Below are 21,202 nucleotides of genomic sequence, written 5' to 3'. Positions count from 1 at the left end.
GGCAAATTAGTGTGGTGTTTCAGAGCACCGTGCTTTCGAGCCAGGCAGCCTGTTCTCAGCATTGTGACCTAAGGCAAGTTATTTACCTGAGTTTCCACATCTGTAAGATGAGCATAACAATAACACAGCTAGAACAGTGCATGCTATTTTTTGTTTCGTTAAAAGATCTACGAATAGCCCTGACCGGTTTGGCTCAGTGGATAGAGCGTCGGCCTGCGGACCGAAGGGTCCCGGGTTCGATTCCAGTCAAGGGCATGTACCTTGGTTGCGGGCATATCCCCAGTGGGGGGTGTGCAGGAGACAGCTGATGTTCCTCTCTCATCAATGTTTCTAACTCTCTAGTCTATCCATCTCCCTTCCTCGCTGTAAAAAAATCAATAAAATATATTAAAAAAAAAAAAAAGATCTACGAATAAAAAGCTGCCCAAGAAGGCGAAGAAGGAGGAGAAGCTCTAAGATATTGTGAGAAAAGAAAATTTCAGCGATCAGGTCAAATTCTGTCAATAAGACTATAAGATAAGGTCTGTGAAGTGTCCACCTTTCAGCAATTAGTGGCCTCACCAAGTGCAATCTCTGTGCAATGAAATGACTGTAAAGGGTTGAAGAGTAATTAGGGGTGGACACTGATACACTGGACCTTCCCTGCCCTGACAAGCCAGGCTCTCCCAGTAGATGCTTCCTTTCATGACAGTCAGTTACGGATCTTATCCCACTTTTTCCCATCAGTTTCAGCCACCAATGGGATATGTTGCACCAGGTTACCATTTTATTTTATTTTTGAGAGGAAGGGAGAGGGATAAAGAGATAGAAACAGCAATGATGAGAGAGAAATAAGGATTGACTGCCTCCTGCATGCCCCCCATCGGGGATGTGCCCTCACCAGATTCGAACCAGTGACCTCTTGATTCATGGGCGATGCTCAACCACTGAGTCACACGGCTGGGCACCAGGTTACCTTTTAAAAATTAGTACATATCGTTACTGATTTTTTATGGCGAGAGGAAGGGAGAGGGAGATGGAGAAACATCAATATGAGATCGAAGCACAGATTGGCTGCCTCGTACGCCCCCTACCTGGGATGGAGCCCACAACCAGGATGTGCCCAGACCCGGGGACCCAACCGGGGGCCTTGAAAGGGCATCAGATGACGGTCAACCTGAGGCACAGCGGCCGGGCGCGCCAGGCTACCGTCACCTCCTCCACATCTGGGCCTGCACCCTCAGGGCCTAGGCTCAGGCGACTGGAGTGGCTGATGACGCAGGGGCTCCTAGACTCCCTGTTGCCTGTTATTTGGAGTGGACGCTCAGCGCCAGGCCCAGGGAGAGAGATCCCGTCCACGAGGAGTGTCATTCCCATCGTGGCCACTAGGTGGTGCCCTCGCTCTCCTCGGGGACCTGCCCCCGTGACGACCCCGCCCCCGTTCGCTCCGCCCCCGCGCCGACCTCGGAAGCACTTCATCCACCCCGTGCCCCGCAGAGATGGCGGCCGCGGCGGCCCGAGCCGTGATCTCACCCGCGGCGCGGCCGCCGCTTTGGCGCTTCGCCCGGAGGTTCCTGGTCGGAGGCGCTGCCGGGCGGGTGAGCTGCCTTCCTCCCTCTGGGCGCTGCCCCGGGCGGCGGGCGGGGACCCCGCTCGCAGGCGCCCTTCCCTCCCGGCCGCGCCGGGGGCGCCGCTCTCCCCTCCCGCGGGGCGGCTGGCTTTGGTCCCTCGCTGCGCGGGGCCTGCCGCGACCTGTGCGATGACCCCCGCCCCCGGCCCCTCCACCCGTTGCTCGGGAGTCGTCGTAAAGTGCACGTTGATGACTCGAACCCGAGGTTGCCAACCGGGGGCATGACCAGGGGTGAGGTGTGTCTGCCCCGAGGCCTGTGTTTGCCGCGTGTGCGCCTTTCTCTCCCCGCCTGGTTCCCTCCTGCTCGGCAGCGACGCCCCGTCCCCGGGAGGGCGCGCGGGTGGCCGCTGCGGGCTGTAGGGAGGGCGATGGAGGCAGGCGCGGTCCCGGCGGACCCGGAGCCGCGGAGGGCGAGTGCTGCACAGACTTAGGGTTTCGATCCACGACATTGGCTCGGAATGACGCGTGTTTTGGTCCCCCCCCACCCCCCTCCCCGCCAACCAGCCATCGCTTCTGGGAGGAAACAGACCGAGAAGCACCCGGGCGGCGGCGCAGGTGGTGCTCAATGTCCCCGAAACACGAGTGACCCGTTTGGAGAACGGCCTCCGGGTGGCCTCCGAGGACTCCGGGCTGTCCACGTGCACCGTAAGTGGCTCCCGGGAGGCAGCGAACGGCCGGTTGTAACCCGAGCTTCTTCCTTGGCTGGTGCTTGAGAAGCAGTGGCCGGCCTGTCGCTTATGAGGCTGCCTCCAGTGCAGCGGTTCTCAACCTGTGGGTCGCGACCCCTTTGGCGGCCGAACCACCCTTCACAGGGGTCGCCTAAGACCATCGTGCATATCAGATATTTACATGACGACTCCTAACAGTAGCAACATTACAGTGATGAAGTAGCAACGAAAATAATTTTATGGTTGGGTCACAACATGAGGAACTGGATTTAAAGGGCCAGAAGGTTGAGAACCACTGCTTCAGTGCGCCTTCCATACTGGATGCATGTGCCCCCCCCTCGCTTAAGCGTCGGCATCTGGTTTTTGTAGCCTGTTATTGTTTGTGGTTAGTGATGTTGATAGTAACGAACGTTGTATTTGCTGGGCTGTTCTGTGCCAGCTGCTTTTATATGCTGTATTTTCTTATTTGATCTTTAAAACGGTTCTTTGTATATAGGCCTCATCATCCTTTTTATAGTAGAGGAACAGGTGCAGAGACGTTGAGTGGTTTTGTCCTAGGTCCCACAGCTAATACATTACAGAACCAGGACTTGAACTTGTGTTTGACGATACCTGATACTCTATGTTAGAGCTGTGAATGGCTGTAGTACAAGCTGGACTAAGAATCTGGGTCCTCCCTGAAGCGTGCAGCAGAGAGTGGATGACCAGACTTTTTAAATCTCATAGTTCATAGCAGTGTACTCTCCACTCAAGTCAAGGAGACTTTAGTGCTAAGACTAGAAAGCATTTGTCAGAAAAAGAAGGTGCCGTCTCCCCGGTCCCCACTGCCATTTCCCCCAAAGAAAGGAAATGGTGCTTTACTTAATTGTGCCTTGGTTACATTAAGGTCGGGCTCTGGATTGATGCTGGAAGTCGGTATGAAAATGAGAAGAATAACGGAACAGCTCACTTTCTGGAGCATATGGCTTTCAAGGCAAGTTGTCTGACATGTTTAATAAGAACGCATTGTTTTAAGAGAGCACAAAATTTCATTCTAAGGCATGAAAAGCTTCAACAGTGTGGCATGTTTTATTTTTAAAATCTTTTCTTTTTTCCCAGAATAATTATCTGAAGTAATTACTTATATTTGCTTTGTAGAATTGAAACAGAATTTTCTCTTGGGATGTAAGGGTCATCTGAAAATATACCACAATTTCTGAGGCCTAATGTACTTTAGAAACCAACTTTGCTCCTTGCCTGAAACTGACATAGACTTATGTCCTCATACTCATTGTCTGAAGTGTTTAGAACAGATGGGGGTAAAGGCAAGTATTATAATCCCCCCCCCTCTTTTATTTCAGGGCACCAAAAAGAGATCCCAGTTAGATCTGGAACTTGAAATTGAAAACATGGGTGCTCATCTCAATGCCTATACTTCCAGAGAGCAGACTGTATATTATGCCAAAGCATTTTCTAAAGATTTGCCAAGAGGTATTGTTGTTATTTATACTGCAGATATGTAATTTTCATAAGAATTAAGAAAATTTAGTTTTTATTCTGCCTGTTGTGAAAGGGTAATCCCCAGAAATGTACACACAAAAAAATTCTGTTTTTCTCCCAATATGACAAATGATAGAAAATATGTATAAGGCACCCTTGCCAGTTTGGCTCAGTGGATAGAGCATCAACCTGCAGACGGAAGTGTCCTCGGTTCAATTCTGGTCAAGGGCTTGTGCCTTGATTGCGGGCTTGATCCCCAGTAGGGTGTGTATAGGAGGCAACTGATCCATGGGAAAGACAGAGAAACATTGATGTGAGAGAAACGCATCGATTGGTTGCCTCCTGCACACCCCCAACCAGAGCCTGGACCTGGGAAGAGCCTGCAACCAAGGTACATGCCCTTGACTGGAATCGAACCCGGGACCCTTTGGTCCGCAGGCCAACGCTCTCTCTACTGAGCCAAACCGTCTAGGGCGTCCATGACAGTTTTGAAGTGGTTGTAGGTAGTGATTAAGTGTTGTGGGCCCTCTGGCAGATTTACACTTAAAAAATTTTAAGCCCGGCAGCCATGGCTCAGTGGTTGAACTTCGACCTATCAACCAGGAGGTCGCGGTTCAATTCCCGGTCAGGTCACATGCCTGGGTTGGGGGCTTGGTCCCTCCTGGGGGGGTTGCAGGAGGTAGCAGATCAATGATTCTCTTTATTGATGTTTCTATCTCTCTCTTCCTCTCCCTTCCTCTCTGAAATCAATAAAAATATATTTTAAATTTTTTTTTACTATTGTCCTTTTAGATATATTGAATGTATAGAAAAATGTGTTTCTTCTAAGTTTAATTATTTAGTCAATATTGAGTGATGGTCAGTATCATGGTTTCTGGTGCTAGTTAACTAGATTTTAATAGTGAAAATTAAGATTCTTAGTATTTCTTATGCTTTATTTTCAATTAGCTGTAGAAATTCTTGCTGATATAATACAAAATAGCACATTGGGAGAAGCAGAGATTGAACGTGAACGAGGAGTAATCCTTAGAGAGATGCAGGAAGTTGAAACCAACTTACAAGAAGTAGTTTTCGATTATCTTCATGCCACAGCTTATCAAAATACTGCACTTGGACGGACAATTTTGGGACCAACTGAAAATATCAAGTAAGTATAATTCTCAGATTTATTTTTTTTTTTTTTGGGAAAAACATGAGTTGTGAAAACTAACATTCATAAACATTCAAAAAATATGTTTCAAAAAGTAATTCCTCTCCCCCACGCCCCCCATCCATGATAATCTGAATGAAGTTGTAGTTAGCTATACTTTAGCCACACCTAACTCCCTGGGGCCTGGGCTCCTAACTGCTTCTGGAAAAAACAAGTGATGGTATCCCATCTGGCTTCTTTCTTGATGTAAAAAAATTTGAATTTTTTGATACCTGATGCCAATACACTTTTTCTATGTATTTTTTTTTAATATATATTTTATTGAACTTTTACAGAGAGGAAGGGAGAGAAATAGAGAGTTAGAAACATCGATGAGAGAGAAACATCGATCAGCTGCCTCCTGCACATCTCCTACTGGGGATGTGCCCGCAACCCAGGTACATGCCCTTGACCGGAATCGAACCTGGGACCTTTCAGTCCGCAGGCTGACGCTCTATCCACTGAGCCAAACCGGTTTCGGCAGTGACTATGTATTTTTTATGTTTTTATTAATTTCAGAGAAAGGAAGGGAGAGAGAGAGATATAGAAACATAAGTGATGAGAGAGAATCATTGATCAGCTGCCTCTTGCACCCCCTCCTTCTCCCCACTGGGGATGGAGCCCCCAACCCCTGCATTTGCCCTGATTGGGAATCGAACAGTGACTTCCTGGTTCATAGGTTGACACTCAACCACTGAGCCACACTAGCCAGGCTCTCTAACTGTGTTTAACTTAGATTTCCTTTAAGGTCTAATTTAATTTCAGGTATGTTATGTGAAGTTCTGTGCTTTTTAATTTCTGTTTAATTACTTTTCTTACTCCACTTCGCAGATCTATAAATCGTAAGGACTTAGTGGATTATATAACTACACATTATAAGGGACCAAGGATAGTACTTGCTGCTGCTGGAGGTTAGTTGATTTAAATATCTGTTACAGTAAAACTGCAGTATAATGGCTAATTCGGGCGAGGGGGTGTCCATTAAAGCTGAAAGTCTGTTATATAATAAAGTAGGTTTTCTGTGTGCATATGTTAAAAAATTGACAAATTAGTTTACCTATTTTTACTTACGTAGACACATTTGTGTAATTAAAATTAAGTATGAAAAGTTTAGTTTCACAGAAAAGTTTTCTATATGTATTACTGTAATTTTAAATTTATACTGAATACGTCTAGTACATGCGTGCATTCAGCAGTCACCTTGAGTAAACAGATGCACACGTGTGGGCTGTGGCTTAGCACACTTTGGAACATTGCTGGCACGTGTTACAACTGTTGCAGAAACAGAACCAGTTACCATGTGCTATGCGGTGTGATCCTGTACTAACCATTCGCTGAACATTGTTGTGAGCAGTGATGCTTGGCTTTAACTGTGTAGATCAGAGGCGGGGACTGTCCCGCAGGCAGTATTAGGCCCACTAAATCATTGGGTCTGGCCCTGCCAAGGGGCGAGTTAATTAAATGTTTGACCAAATATAGCAGGCTCATTTTTAAGTTGATAATTTTGTATGGCCCCAGAATGATGTTATTAATATCCAAATAGTCCTTGGCAGAAAAAGGTTCCCCACCCCTGATGTAGACTATAGTAGATATATAATATTTATATCTGTCAGTGAAATTACTACAATTTTTTTTCCAATAAAATGGACTATTTGCTAAAATTTGTTTAAAATAACTGAATTAATAAATAACCTGTTAATTTAATTTTAAGCAAATCTTGGTTAAAAGCATTTTAAAATCAAGAGGGTGTTAATTTTCACATAGGACATATGGACCGGAAATTTTGTCTGTTAAATCTGAAGTCTGTTAAATCGAGTGTTTACTTTTAAACAGAGTAATGTGTTTATCAGTTTGATCCCGTTGGGAGATGTCCAAAGAGTATTTACAGAGATGTAAGGGGAACCAGACTTTCCTCTCTGCTTTATAGTAGAGTTTTTTAATAGGAAAATGTATGGACTCTCTAATACATAAGTGTACATACATAAAGGAATTTACTTGCAAGAGAGGGCACGAGTGAACTGGGAGACAATGACACTTAGAAGGCAGTGCCCTGCAGTTAGAGAATCTTTCAATATTTAAATTATTTCTTGAGAACCAGCTTCATCCTTGGTTAGGCATGGAATGGGTAGGTGATATTCTTTAATTCTTTCATTTGTTCATTCTTTCATTAATCTATTACTGAGAAGGGGACATACATAGGGAACCATGAGAATGTTTGATGGGAATCCAAACATGCAGGTGGCTGACATTAGGACAAGCCTTCTTTGGGGACATGTTTAAAGCCTGTGAATGATAAGAAAATTCACATTAGATTCTGTTAGATTTCCTGGCACTCTGAATTCAGGCAAACAGTACATTTTATTGGTTTCCATTTTTTTTTTTTCCCTTCTTTTTTTCTCTTCCTCTTTAGGGCAAAGTGAAGATAGATAAAGTATAGATACTTTGTGTTAATTTTTCTTCCATTGGAAATGACAGTAAATTAAAATTCTAGCTGTTCTGGATAGACTTATGAGCTAATTACTTGGAAGTAACGGAGAAGATAAAAAGGAGGGTTAAGTATCTCAAATATATTATTCATTGTGGCTCTCAGCTAAATTATGTTCTGTGTATGGCAAGCAGTGCACTCCAAAATTCTCTTGGAAATGGAGGACTGTTAGTGAGGTGGGACGTCAACATCCAAGCTGTCTGGAATGTCTCTGCCATTGTTGTTGCATATAGACAATGGGTTTTGTTGTAGTTCATGAGTTCACTTTAACATTACTGAAGTTAGGATATCTTATAGTAATGGTTTGTCCTAGATTAATTAGCCTTTTGTCTTATTGATTAATAAACAATGATGTGCCTTATAAACATTGGCATCTTGAATTCAATGAAATAGGTCAGACTTAGCTTCATTAAAAAAAATTATTTGGCCCTAACCGGTTTGGCTCAGTGGATAGAAGAACGTCGGCCTGCGGACTGAAGGGTCCCAGGTTCGATTCTGGTCAAGGGCATGTACCTTGGTTGCGGGCACATCCCCAGTAGGGGGTGTGTAGGAGGCAGCTGATCGATGTTTCTAACTCCATCCCTCTCTGTAAAAAATCAATAAAATATATATTTAAAAAAAATTTATTTGCTCTCCTGCCTTCTGGATAGAGGTGAGTAGAGTTGGTGTTGGAGCAACTGAGTCTCTGGAACGCCCAGCCAGGGGGACTACAGGTCAAGGTGATAGAACAGTGGAAGCTGTTGTCATCAGGTGCTGAGAACCGTGTGCATGTTCATGGTTTTTCATTCTCTGCTTGTCATTCTTGGACCACGAAGATTTTCCTTGTTTTGTCACCCTCTGGATTGATATCTAAGGCGGCTCTCCTATACAGGGATTCTGAAAATGTACAAGCATGCCCTGTCTTGTTTCGTACCACAGATTTGTTTGGAAAATATGGGTGTAAGTTGTGCTTTTATATTCTAATAGAATGTTTTATTTATTTTTTTAAATATATTTATTGATTTTAGAAAGGGAGAGGGAGAGATAGAAACATTAGTGATGAGAGAGAATCACTGATCGGCTGCTTCTGGCAGGCCCTCTTCTGTGGAACTGAAGTGGGCATGTGCCCTGAATGGGAATTGAACTGTGATCTCATGGTTCATAGGTTGACGCTCAACCAACCACGAGCCATACCAGCTGGGTTAGAATGTTTTATTTAAAGACATTTTGTGGCAATATTTTTTAAACCATTTATACATGCCTAAATTTGTTTTGTAAGTTTGTGTTTAAAAATCCTTCACTAAGATTGAATCTGTTTGGGTCTCAAGTTTGGATAGTAAGGGGTATAGAATCTAAGTAATTCTTAAGCTTTGAATAGCAAGTAATAAGTGTTTGCATAGCTAGGGACTTATTCGGAAATTTAGGTGAAATTATTTTGTTCCTGAATTTGATAGCAGAGCTCAGAGAAAAGCATATCTGTATATCCAGCTTTCTTTAAGTGTTAAAACTCACTTTTTCACTTAAAAAATGTTAAATGTTACTTTTTTTGCTAGTTTGCATTCTAGGGCTTTCAATGACTTAATATAACATGATTTCATATGGAATATGGTATTTTCAAGTTGTCTTACTATCTTTTCCTGTGAATCCACTGGTATGTTAATGATAACTGTTGATTGCTCTACAGAATGACAAAGCTGTGCAACCAAAAGCCTTATAACACCAAGGGAAAAAGGTGTTGTGCTGTATGAGCTTACCCTTAAGTGGTTTAGTGAATGCAAATAGTTATGTGAAACTGAGGTGTTTAGTTCTCTGCTTTGATTGTACTGCTATTACATATGTAAAATATTTCCCTTTACTTTAGGAGTTTCCCATGATGAACTGCTTGAGCTAGCAAAGTTTCATTTTGGTGACTCTTTGTCCACATACAAAGGAGAAACACCAGCTCTGCCTCCCTGCAAATTCACAGGAAGTGAGGTAGGGCAAGCCTCCTAAGCTAGTAGTTAACCCTTTTGAGTTTCGTGTTGTATTTATGAATGAGTATACAAAAATGTGCATGTTTCCAGTAGGAGTAAAATGGAAGAAACCAAAAGCTTAAACTGAAACACAGAAAAAGGGAAGAGGATGGACTCTTTTGCTTATATTCATTCCAATTTCATATTATTTAACCACCTACTTTCCTAAGGAAGCAAGGTTTTAAGGGCAGCAAATTTAGCATTGTGCTTTTCTTTGGCACTATGCTCATTTATATATTGTAAGGTATAAAAGTTAACTTTTATTTTAAAAACACGCCAAATTTTGACTTTCACATTAGGTTTACTCTTGGCTAAGTTCTTTCTTCTGCCCAGTAGAGCCAGAACTTGCAGGAAATCTGCCGCTTGTCAGCTATAGTTTTAAGCCTCAGTAGAGGCTTAGTCTGCCACATTAGGATTGATGCTCAAAGTAGTGTCTGGAAGGAGCCTGATGTTGGCAGTTAAATAGAATATCGCATTGGCAGTACAAAAATAAGCCTGCTATGTCAAAATTAGCTTAAATTTAGATTTAAAAATTCAGATCAACAAACACGAAAGATTGATTTCTACCAGTAAAATAATGCAATACTTTTCTACCAGGTAACCATCTGGTGGCTATGTCTAGTATTTCAATTGGAGACCTTGTGATGAAAGTCCCTAACTCATGAAATTCTTCTAGATTAGATTGTACAATGTAATAGTTTAAACCAAAATAAGTCATGGTGAGCATTTTAACTTTGCAATTAATGGGAAGGTGAATTTGTTTCTTTCTTGTTAAGCATGTTATGTAGTGTTTTGTTTTCTTTATCTTAACTAGATTCGAGTTAGAGATGATAAGATGCCTTTAGCACATCTTGCAATAGCTGTTGAAGCTGTTGGTTGGGCACATCCGGATACAATCTGTCTCATGGTTGCAAACACACTAATTGGCAACTGGGATCGCTCTTTTGGAGGAGGAATGGTAAGTGATTTAAAATTTTTGTTCAGCCCTAGCCAGTTTTCTCAGTGGTTAGAGTATCAGCCCACAAAGTCTCAGGTTCGATTCTGGTCAAGGACACATACCTCAACGGCACAGGCTCCATCCCCAGCCCCAGTCTGGGCATGTGTGGGAGGCAACCAATTGATGTTTCTCTTTTGTCTCTCCCTGTCCCTTTCACTCTGTTTAAAAATCAATGGAGCCCTAACCAGTTTGGCTCCGTGGATAGAGCATCGGCCTGTGGACCAAAGGGTCCCAGGTTCAATTCACGTCAAGGACATGTACCTTGGTTGCGGGCACATCCCCAGTAGGGGTTTGCAGGAGGCAGGTGATCGATGTTTCTCTCTCATTGATGTTTCTAACTCTCTATTCCTCTCCCTTCCTCTCTGTAAAAAAATCAATGGAAAAAATATCCTCAGGTGAAGATTAACAAAAATAAAAAATAGAAACAAAGAAGTTTTTTCATAATAATCGCAAGATAGAACTCTGTACTAAGAATTTTGACTTTTAAAATATAAATTGATCCTGATTTCATCCTGAGCCAGAAATGTTTTTTTCCCCCTTTTGCCATAAAGTTTATTAGTGGGATAATTGGCAAGATTTGAATAAGGATAGAAGAATTTGTTAACAAAGTTACATCCTAATTTTTAGTGGTTGTTGTGAAGTTAATTTCCTTGTTTTTCATAAGTGCACACTAAAAAAGTATTTAGGAGTAAAAAGCACCACATCTGCAATGTATTCTCAAATAGCTGAAAAAATATGTTAAAAAGAATGATAGTTTGCATTCTAGGACTTACAGTAACTGGACAGTAATATAAAGCAAGCATGGTAATATAAACATTGTTAGGTATTTTGAATAAAGGGAATTCTTTTCACTGTTTTTGTAACTTTCCTGTAAGTCTGAGATTATGTCAGAATACGAAGTGTAAATTTGTACTCAACAAAATACATTTCATTTCTTAGGTTTCACATGCACTATACTTTAAAATCTTTAAGCTTACATAGCCAAGAGCACTACAGATTGGGTTGGTAATAAGGTATTTTAGAAGTGAGTGTAACTATGTTAATTATAGGGATTCATTGCTTTTTACATTATGAATTTCTCTGGGGGTGCATTGGGCTGGTGAGATAAGTATAATTCTTAGTGTTATTGAATTTTAAATTTATTATTTGACTGATGTTGATAGATAAAATGGAGAAACTCAGGCTCTTACGTCATTCACTGTTTGTCTCATATCTCATTCTTTCTGGTAAATTGGACATGTATGTATATCTACAGTTCTCTTGGACATTTCTCTTTTCCTTACAGAACTTATCTAGTAAGCTGGCCCAGCTTACCTGTCACGGCAACCTCTGCCATAGCTTCCAGTCTTTCAACACTTGCTACACGGATACTGGATTATGGGGAATCTATATGGTTTGTGAACCAGCCACTGTTGCAGACATGTTACATGTTGTTCAAAAAGAATGGTAAGAAAATAAATCTTGCCCAGAATTCACACCCAGTTTCCTCTATACACTGTTCATGTCGATTATTTTCTGATGTTATTAGTATGTAATAAAAAGAATGAGACCAGCAGTAGCCATGTTTTGAAAGATCACGGATGTTTCCTTTAAGTCTCATGTGAAGCTGCATTGATTTCAACTATAGAAAATTCTTTAAGAAGAATACGTTAGAAAGGAGATCCTAGAAGTTTAAAATCCTATATAATAAAAGCCTAATATGCCAAAATGCTAATGATATGCTAAGGCTGGTCAACCACTCACTATGACGTGCACTGACCACCAGGGGGCAGACGCTCCGACTGGTAGGTTAGTTTGCTGCTGGGGTCTGGCCCATCAGGACTGAGCAAGATGGGCTAGACATGCCCTGGAGCCCTCCCAGGCCCCAATCATGCACTGGGTCCCTCGGCCTGGCCTGTGCCCTCGTAATCTGGGACCCCTCGGGGGATGTCTGAGAGCTGGTTTCAGCTCGATCCCGCAGGCCAGGCAGGCCAGGCCGGCCAGGCCAAGGGACTCCGCTGGTGCACAAATTCATGCACCAGGCCTCTTGTGTTTAAATAAATTCCAACTAGAAGTTTGGAAAACATCTCTAAAAGTTATCTTGCTTGGAAAGGCAGTGTTATGAAAATGAATCTGAAGTTGCCATTGCTAAAAGAAAGAGAATTTAGTTGCCTACCAGCCTATCCTCTAGCATATCAAAGCCTAGCAGATGGGGATTTGTGAAGTCTCAAAGTGGTTATAGCATTTCTCAAAACATGGTTAGACTATTTTAAAATATATTTTTATTGATTTCAGAGAGGAAGGGAGAGGGAGAAAGATAGAAACATCAATGATTGGCTGCCTCCTGCATGCCCCACACTGAGGCTCAAACCCACAACCTGGGCTTGTGCCCTGATGGGGAATCCAACCATGACCTCCAGGTTCATAGGTTGATGCTCAACCACTGAGCCATACCAGCCGGGCTAGCATATTTTTATATTTTATTGAGCTTCTGTTTGATAGTCATATCATTTTCAGAAATTAACAATACCAGGAAAATAATCAGTAATAGATTAGCTTTTGCTTAGCTATTGGGATCACTAGTAATTTTAAGTTTTATAAGTTGAAATCAAGTTGTGGTATAATACATAGAATATAGTATGTCTTTCTTTAGATCATTTTATAAAACATGTACTCTAACTACTTGACATTTTGATTTTTCCAATTGGTTTTTAGGATACGACTCTGTACAAGTGTCACTGAAAGTGAAGTTGCACGAGCCAAAAACCTTCTGAAAACAAACATGTTGTTGCAACTCGATGGTAAGAATAAAGATGGAAGTTCTGTTTTCATATGATTGATCTGTAGTCCAATGCTTAGCTTTTTTTTCTCTTTAAACAGGTTCTACTCCAATTTGTGAAGATATTGGTAGGCAAATGTTGTGCTATAATAGGAGAATTCCCATCCCTGAGCTTGAAGCAAGAGTAGATGTAAGTAGTTCTTCCATACTTACTATTGGGTCTAGTGTAAAAATTTCCTTATTACAAAAGCTAAAAATATGTATCATTCCAGGTATAGAATTTGTTTTTACTGTAAAAAGCTCTGAATGCTAGTATCTTTATTTTAGGCTGTGAATGCTGAGACAATTCGAGAAGTATGTTCCAAATATATTTATGACAAGAGCCCAGCTATTGCTGCTGTTGGTAAGCTTGGTCATTTTTCTATGTAGAAAGTTGGCTAAGTACTTTCCTTTTAGTCAGTTTTAACTTTCTTTTCTTTTAATCCTTAGGTCCCATTGAGCAACTACCAGATTTTAACAGGATTCGCAGTAACATGTGCTGGCTTCGCAATTAAAATGCTCCTAAGCAAAATATTTTGAACATACATATTTATAAAACTAATAGAGACTGGCAAGTTTTAAGCTATCAGTCCCCAAAGGAAAACATAAAAATGAACATACGTACTTGGAAATTTGAATGAAACACTGCATCAAACTTTCAACGGATAATGCTACCACAGTGAATGGTAGCTCTCTTGAGAAATTATGTTGGAACAGCACACTTTCAAATTATCTCCATTAGTACAATTATAAGAATGAAAACTTGTAAAGTATTTTCAGTTTTATTATAAAAATGCACACACAACAAAGATTGTCTTAAGTCATTTCTTGGTTCTACTTGCATTGAGTACTTGCTCTTGAGCAGCTTTCTTTGCCTTTACCATCTCGACAAGTTCCTAGGAAGGGAGAACGGTGTTATTTAGAATCGGCAGACATTTCTAGTGTTTGGTATAAATACGTAAAACATTCAAATTGGATAAATCTATAATTAAAGATTCTACTAAAAGGTTGATTTTACTAACTCCCAGAGCTCTGAAAGTTTCTAAGATGGCCCAAGACTACTGTGGTATTAAAGTAAGCAAAAATCTATAAACTCAAAACATCTACAACCTTATATCGTTTCATGCAGTCCTTCTTTGTCCTGCCAGGCACTGCTTCTGCTATTTTTTCCCATCTTTCAGGTGTATTTACTGGGTAAGTTTTCAAGGCTTGTTCCAAAAGTTTCTGCTCTTCTGTTGTCCAAGGGGTGAAATCTGTGCATGGACCTGCTAAGAAAAATTTTTATTTGAAAACCCCAGTTATCGAAAAATGTCTTGGGGCACCTTTCCAGTGAGTCTTCTGGTGCACAGGTATCTTGGTGAGTGCCCATTCAAATCTATGATGTGTAATTTTAAACAAATTTTTAGACATAAGACACATCACTAAATATTAATGAGAGGGAGAAAAAACTTGAAATAGCACACATGCCAGAAAAATATCTCAAAGGCTTTTTAAAAAATTTACATTTTTATTGATTTAGGAGAAAGGGAAAAATTTGTTGTTCCACTTATTTATGCATTCTTTAAAAAGATACATTTTTTAAAATTGATTTTTAGAGAGAGAAACATGGGTTGGCTGCTTCCTGCACACCCCCTACTGGGGATTGAGCCCACAACCCGGGCATGTCCCCTGACCAGGAATGGAACCTTGTGATCTCTTGGTGCATGGTGGTGACACTCAACCACTGAGCCACACCAGCTGGGCCATTGGTTCATTCTTATATGTGCCCTGACTGGGATTGTACCTGCAACCTTGGCTTATTGGGACAATACTCTACAGAACATAAGTTCTTAATATTTTCAAACTGAAATTTTGGGATAATAAACCAAACCAATCTTAAGAATACAGGAAAAGTGGGATTGTTAAAGGCCAGGGACAGGTTAATTTGTAAAAGTCAAGGCTATCAGTTAATCCCAAAACACATTTGGAACTATGATCTGGAAAGCATATCCAAGATCAGCTCTGTTTAAGGGAGAAAGGACTGGTGGCTCACAAATGTGTGAAGTGAAAGAACTTTTTCAAAGTTTGTCAGCAACTCAATAATGTCACATCCCAAAACACACATATATACATGAAGAAAAGTTTCATACATAATACTCACTTATAAAATAGGTATAATGCTCTATGACATTTTCTGTTCATGACCCATTAAATATATTTCATGACCCACTTATGAAGGAGGCTTTGGGAGGCTGGGTCATGATTTACAGTTAAACACTGTAATTGGTCTAGAGCAATAAAATTGGCTAGAATACCCAAGACAATCTTCTCAGTACCCTAACAGATTTTAACTTCATTTTGAAATAATTTCAGAAGAGTATAAAGAATCCCGATGTATCCTATCCTGATTCCCCACATAGGAACATCTTACCATACTTGCTTACTCTTCCTTTTTACATACACATTTGTTCTGAACCATGTAAATTGCAGACATGCTTCCCCTTTATTCCTAAGTACTTCCATATATTTTCCCTTAAAAACAAGGACATTTTCTTACACAATTATAGTGTACTAGAGGCCCGGTGCACAAATTCATGCACAGGTGGGGTCTGGCCAGCCTGCCCTGATTGGGGCCAACCAGGCTGGGCTGGCCGTGGGGGAGGGGCCGCAGGCAGTTGGCTGGCTGGCCCACCCCCTGGTAGAACTGGTGGAACTCCCAGTTAAGGGGATAATTTGCATATTAGCCTTTTATTATATAGGATTTTTCAGTCAGGAAATTGACCTTGATAAAATACTATTATCTAGTTTTAGACCTCAAATTTCAATTGACCCAATATCCTTTAGCACTGATTTGTAAAATCTGGTGAGGAAAACAAACACAGCCTCTCCCCTAATGGCATATGAACTGGAAGAACTGTGATTCTCAGTGGTGGTAAGTAAATCTATCACTGTCCTGAAAATGTTTGCTTTACATCTTCCAGTCTAACCACTTTATTTCCCAATCATTCTGAACACAGACCTTAAGTCTTGTATATCCTAACACAGTGTGGATACATGGCTAGCATCTTCTACTTATAGAAAAAATTTAATTACCTTCAAATCGTTCTGAAGGTGTTGCGTTGTCTGCTTGAGGCACTACTCCATGTTCTTTTTTAAATTTATCAAAAGCCTTTTTGTTTATGTCATCTTTTTGATGAGGGTCTGAGGAATGGAAAAATTTAAATATATTACAGATCATCTCAATTAGTCTTTCATTAAATTAAATAGAGCATTTTAAAATAACCAAGGTAACAAAGAAACTGATTTGGCAAAATTAACTCACCAAGTTTTTGAAGACTTTTTGCTTTGCTGATAACATCTTTGGCGGTTCTCTTGACTCCAGAAGAAGAATGTATGTTCATGTAATTAGCAATAACTTCCCATCTAGAACAATCAATAGGATAATTAAGGCAAAAACTCCAAAACAAAAACCAGAATGACTAACATTTTTAAAAATATATATTTTATTGATTTCAGAGAGGAAGGGAGAGGGAGAGAGAGATAGAAACACCAATGATGAGAGAGAATCATTGATCGGCTACCTGCTGTATGCCCCACACTGGGACCAAGCCACAACCCAGGCATATGCCCTGACTGGGAATCAACCGTGACCTCCTGGTTCATAGGTCGACGCTCAACCACTGAGCCACACCGACCGGGCATGACTAACATTTTTTAATGCAGAAGAGTTACCTATAATATCTACAGAATTGGCTCTAAATTGGTGGTCTAATCACTATTGCCTGGACTATAGTTTTTGCTTTTCATATGTTTAAATCAACTGTCATAATCTTGATTTCAAGTCTGTATAAAACCTTATAGATTCTGTGTACAAATCAAAGGAAATAAAAACCACACTTTGGTGTATCCCACCATTTGGACACACACTTAAGGAGATAAATAATTCTGAAAACAGCTTTAGTTGCCTGATGTAAAGAATGAAGGAATCTGGATCTCTAAGACTTCTTTGAATTCTAAACTCAAAACTGCAATAAGCTTGGGTTTGAAGTCAGAAGCAACAATGAATTAAGACTATGAATACACTAGTTCCTAATATAAGCCATGATGGAATAAGCCAACATGAGTCAAGGGTTTTCTCATGATTTTTAATTTCTGAGAAACTGATGAAGCATGCTGCTGTATGTATATGTGTGTGTGTGTTGGTGTAAGTTAAGACTAGTAGGTTCAGCCTGGCCGGCGTGGCTCAGTGGTGGAGAGTCGACTTATGAACCAGGAGGTCACAGTTTGATTCCCAGTCAGGGCACATGCCTGGGTTGTGGGCTCCATCCCCAGTGTTGGGTATGCAGGAGGCAGCTGATCAATGATTCTCTCATCAGTGATGTTTCTATCTCTCCCTCTCCCTTCCTCTCTGAAATCAATAAAAATATATTAAAAAACAACAACAAAAAAACTAGAAGGTTCAAAATGCACTCTGCTTTTCACACTTCCCACTGGCACAAAATTTAGTACAGGGCAGTCTGTCTAGACAAGCATATCTCTGGAAGTTCCTGCTGCTACTTGGATGCTTTGTCTAGATCAGTGATGGCAAACCTATGACACGCGTGTCAGAGGTGACACGCGAACTCATTCTTTTGGTTGATTCTTCTCTGTTAAATGGCATTTAAATATATAAAATAAATACCAAAAATATAAGTCTTTGTTTTACTATGGTTGCAAATATCAAAAAATTTCTATATGTGACACGGCACCAGAGTTAAGTTAGGGTTTTTCAAAATGCTGACACGCCGAGCTCAAAAGGTTCGCCATCACTGGTCTAGATTATCCCCAGGCTCTGGGTTGAAGAGAAATTTAATTAAAATCAGTACCTTGAATTTGTTCCAGCAGGGAAGAGGTTCACAGCTTTAATTAGCAATTGCAGATCATCTTCTGACCAGTTTTTACTGCCATTTCCACCTCCACCAGCTGACTTCTCTGCATTCTTAGACGCTTGTCGCATACGAGCCTCAGCTTCCTCTTTCTCTTTTCTAATTTGCTCATTTATTTCTTCTATCTACACAAATATAATAGGTAAGTCAGGGACTTAATGCATCTTGCTACCCTACACTCCCTTTCTAGCTGGGGTTTGTGGTTTTCAACTCTCAGTATTATCCTGACAATGACCCAGGCCAACCCCAAAACCGGCATCAGCTTTTCACTCTGGCTTCTGGCTGCAAAGCTCTGCTTAAGGAACCAAGAACCACCCTCTGCCTGACCTACCCTGTATTTCTATCATATGATTTCTATGTGCGTTTGACACTAAAGTCTACAGTCACTGGGTTATTCACCCACACAAGGCCATTTCAAACCTGTTTAATAAGCTCATACCCACTCTTTCAGCAGATATTCAATTACTTTTCAACAAAAAGATAACAGCACAGCAAAGTGGTATCTGTTTTATCTTGAAGTTCTACCCTTGCCGAAACCGGTTTGGCTCAGTGGATAGAGCATCGGCCTGTGGACTGAAAGGTCCCAGGTTCGATTCCAGTCAAGGGCATGTACCTGGGTTGCGGGCACATCCCCAGTAGGAGATGTGCAGGAGGCAGCTGTACCCTTTACATTGTTACATAAAATCTTTCCTCACACATGCACGAGTAAAAAAAAAAAAAAACCTTTACTTGACCTTGTTGCTTCTGTGGATGCTATCTTGGAGCCATCTTGGACTCATTTCTTTAATCCCTCAGAACCGATCACCAAAATCCCAATGATTCCCATCATCACTCTCCCAGTCCAAGCCCTTCCATTCTTATAGTCACTTGCACATGTATTAGGTATAATAGATCCTGTCCAATGCCAGATTAATAGTGCAATGATAACCCTTTCCTACTCAAAGATCAGCAGTAATGGAAACTAATGACATTAAAAACATCCTTAATTTGGCACTACTTTTCTTAACCAACTTCATCTCCCCCTAACTTTCTACAGCTACCCATATTTTAGAGTTCATGCTGTTACTCTGACCTTCATTTTCACAGTCTATCCTTTTAGGCTGGCTCAAACCCTTCACTAAACCTTCCCTGACCACTCTGCCCTGGGGTTGGCACTTGCTGTCTAACCTACAGCATTTCCTGTGGGCCCTCCATCTTTTGGTCCTTAGGCCTTTTCTCTTCAGCATAATTGTTCCTGAACTCCTTTGTGCAGCAATAGCAGGCATTTCTATGAATCATCTGGGCACAGTGCTATAATAGTAGGTACTAATACTTGTTGCATTGAATTTAATTTCTGGGCCTGTTTCCTCATCTGTAAAATAAAAGGTGTAGACTAGACAGAACAAATGTATCTTGGTTCTAAATATTATCCTACAAAAATGCTCAAGGAATAGCCAAAAGAATTATTTTTTTCCTGAGAATGATTAAAAAACAAAACAAGCCCTAGCCGGTTTGGCTCACTGGATAGAGCGTCGGCCTGGGGACTGAAGAGTCCTGGGTTCGATTTCGGTCAAGGGCATGTACCTTGGTTGCAGGCACATCCCCAGTAGGAGATGTGCAGGAGGCAGCTGATGGATGCTTCTCTCTCATTGATGTTTCTAACTCTCTATCCCGCTCCCTTCCTCTCTGTAAAAACTCAATAAAATATATATTTTTAAAAAACAAAAACCTATGATTAATGTGCTAGGATACCACAAATCAAACATCATATAACCATATCACTGAATGCAATTTAAATCAACAATACCACTTACTATAAACAAAGCAGAGTGGGGGACCCAAAGAGAAATGCTCTCTTGCCCTCATAGAAACTTAAGTTAGATGGGGAAATACTGAGGTGAAAGCAACACTATAAGCAGAATTAAATGTTAAATGCAAATAGAAGTGATGTTTTCCTCCATTACCTGTTTTTCCAGAGCAGCCTTTCCTACTTCTTTTGTAGATGATGTGAGTGTTTCATTCAAGCACTGTAAACTAAGGGGGGAAAGGGATGAAAATTTATCCTAAGCCCAGGAAATGATTTCAATAGATTTTTTATTTTAATTTTTATTTGTTGTTTTTAGAGAGGAAGGAAGAGAGAGAGAAGAGAGAGAAAAGAGAGAGAGAGAAACACTGATTTGTTGTTCCACTTATTTATGTATTCATCAATTGATTCTTTTATGTGCCCTGACCGGGCATCAAACCCACAACACTGGCATATCGGCAGCATGCTCCAAACTGAGCTACCTGGCCAGGGCTGAAGACTTCAATGTTAGTTCTGTAGTTATACCTTGTTAATTCAAGGCGATCACAAAGTTTTTCCACTTCTTCCATCATTTTAACACGCTCTGCCTCATTGTCAGAAAAGTGATTCCAGGCCTAAAAGCACAAACATAAACATTTTCATCTTATATCTAGTGACACTGAAAAATACACTCATAAACACAATTACAAAGCATGATGTTCTCAAGAGCTTCTTGAACATATGGCCTTCTGACTATCACAACCATATTTGAGGGTACTCCCAGGGCTCTCCCTGACTGCTAGCAATAAAAAGGCATTCCCAAGTGAGCAGGAAAGCAAAACAAAAATGGTGATGATGCAGAAGACTTGGATGTTATAAAAATCAGAATGAGTTCTCTGAGAATCACTTAATTCTGTATGATGACTCAAATTAACATCTAGTGTGTCCCAAAGTGGAAAATTTCATGGAAATTTTAAGTTTACTGAAATTAAAGAAAAAGGTAATGTGGTAAGGAATAGAAGGTATTAGAAAAATTATGCTTAGAATAAAACATCATGAGGTACCTGATATACAATTGGTAAGTGCTTCCAATACTGCTGATACTTATGCCTCCCATTCCTCACTTTTCTTTGCTTCCTTAAGCCAGGCAGCCTGGCTTTCACTAAAGTTCCAATGGGTCTTACTGCTGATACTTCCCTAGGCTTCTCAAAGCACTACTGATTTTCTTTCTACCTGTCTGAGTCACTCTTTCTCAGGCTCTTCTTCCTCTACAGTGGTTCTCAACCTTCTGGCCCTTTAAATACAGTTCCTCATGTTGTGA

The 21,202-nt window shown here is 40.9% G+C and overlaps 2 protein-coding genes across 6 annotated transcripts in view; one reads left to right on the top strand and one right to left on the bottom strand.

The window, feature by feature from the left end:
• The first annotated feature begins 1,419 nt into the window (after window positions 1-1,419).
• PMPCB (peptidase, mitochondrial processing subunit beta) lies at window positions 1,420-14,024 on the top strand. Its single transcript, XM_036327607.1, has 13 exons — window positions 1,420-1,577; window positions 2,114-2,254; window positions 3,164-3,250; window positions 3,618-3,747; window positions 4,705-4,903; window positions 5,777-5,856; window positions 9,271-9,383; window positions 10,236-10,379; window positions 11,704-11,864; window positions 13,113-13,198; window positions 13,278-13,366; window positions 13,504-13,579; window positions 13,666-14,024. Exons 1-13 carry the CDS (start codon window positions 1,479-1,481, stop codon window positions 13,728-13,730), a joined length of 1,470 nt encoding a protein of 489 aa, XP_036183500.1. The 5' UTR covers window positions 1,420-1,478; the 3' UTR covers window positions 13,731-14,024.
• The window catches only part of DNAJC2 (DnaJ heat shock protein family (Hsp40) member C2), a 27,076-nt gene continuing 19,852 nt past the window's right edge, over window positions 13,979-21,202 (bottom strand). For 4 of the 5 annotated variants that reach the window (XM_036327601.1, XM_036327603.1, XM_036327606.1 and 1 more), the window contains 7 exons: window positions 20,428-20,516; window positions 20,063-20,132; window positions 18,060-18,244; window positions 16,517-16,617; window positions 16,288-16,395; window positions 14,326-14,483; window positions 13,979-14,111 (listed from right to left, as the gene is read on the bottom strand). In XM_036327601.1, coding sequence (XP_036183494.1) covers window positions 14,037-14,111; window positions 14,326-14,483; window positions 16,288-16,395; window positions 16,517-16,617; window positions 18,060-18,244; window positions 20,063-20,132; window positions 20,428-20,516 — 786 coding nt within the window. In that variant the 3' untranslated portion in view covers window positions 13,979-14,036. The remainder of the gene's footprint in view (window positions 14,112-14,325; window positions 14,484-16,287; window positions 16,396-16,516; window positions 16,618-18,059; window positions 18,245-20,062; window positions 20,133-20,427; window positions 20,517-21,202) is intronic. The other variant, XM_036327602.1, reaches the window with a different exon arrangement.

The sequence above is a fragment of the Myotis myotis genome, unplaced genomic scaffold, assembly GCF_014108235.1.
Source record: "Myotis myotis isolate mMyoMyo1 unplaced genomic scaffold, mMyoMyo1.p scaffold_m19_p_11, whole genome shotgun sequence".
NCBI lineage: Eukaryota > Metazoa > Chordata > Mammalia > Chiroptera > Vespertilionidae > Myotis > Myotis myotis.
Note: the sequence above shows the minus strand (reverse complement) of the source record. Positions and strands in the feature narration are given on the sequence as shown.

Coding starts and splice junctions, on each gene's coding strand:
- PMPCB (XM_036327607.1), top strand. CDS start 1,479: ATGGCGGCCGCGGCGGCCCGAGCCGTGATCTCACCCGCGGCGCGGCCG. Junction 1,578..2,113: donor TCGGAGGCGCTGCCGGGCGG/GTGAGCTGCCTT, acceptor CCCGCCAACCAG/CCATCGCTTCTGGGAGGAAA. Junction 9,384..10,235: donor GCAAATTCACAGGAAGTGAG/GTAGGGCAAGCC, acceptor TATCTTAACTAG/ATTCGAGTTAGAGATGATAA.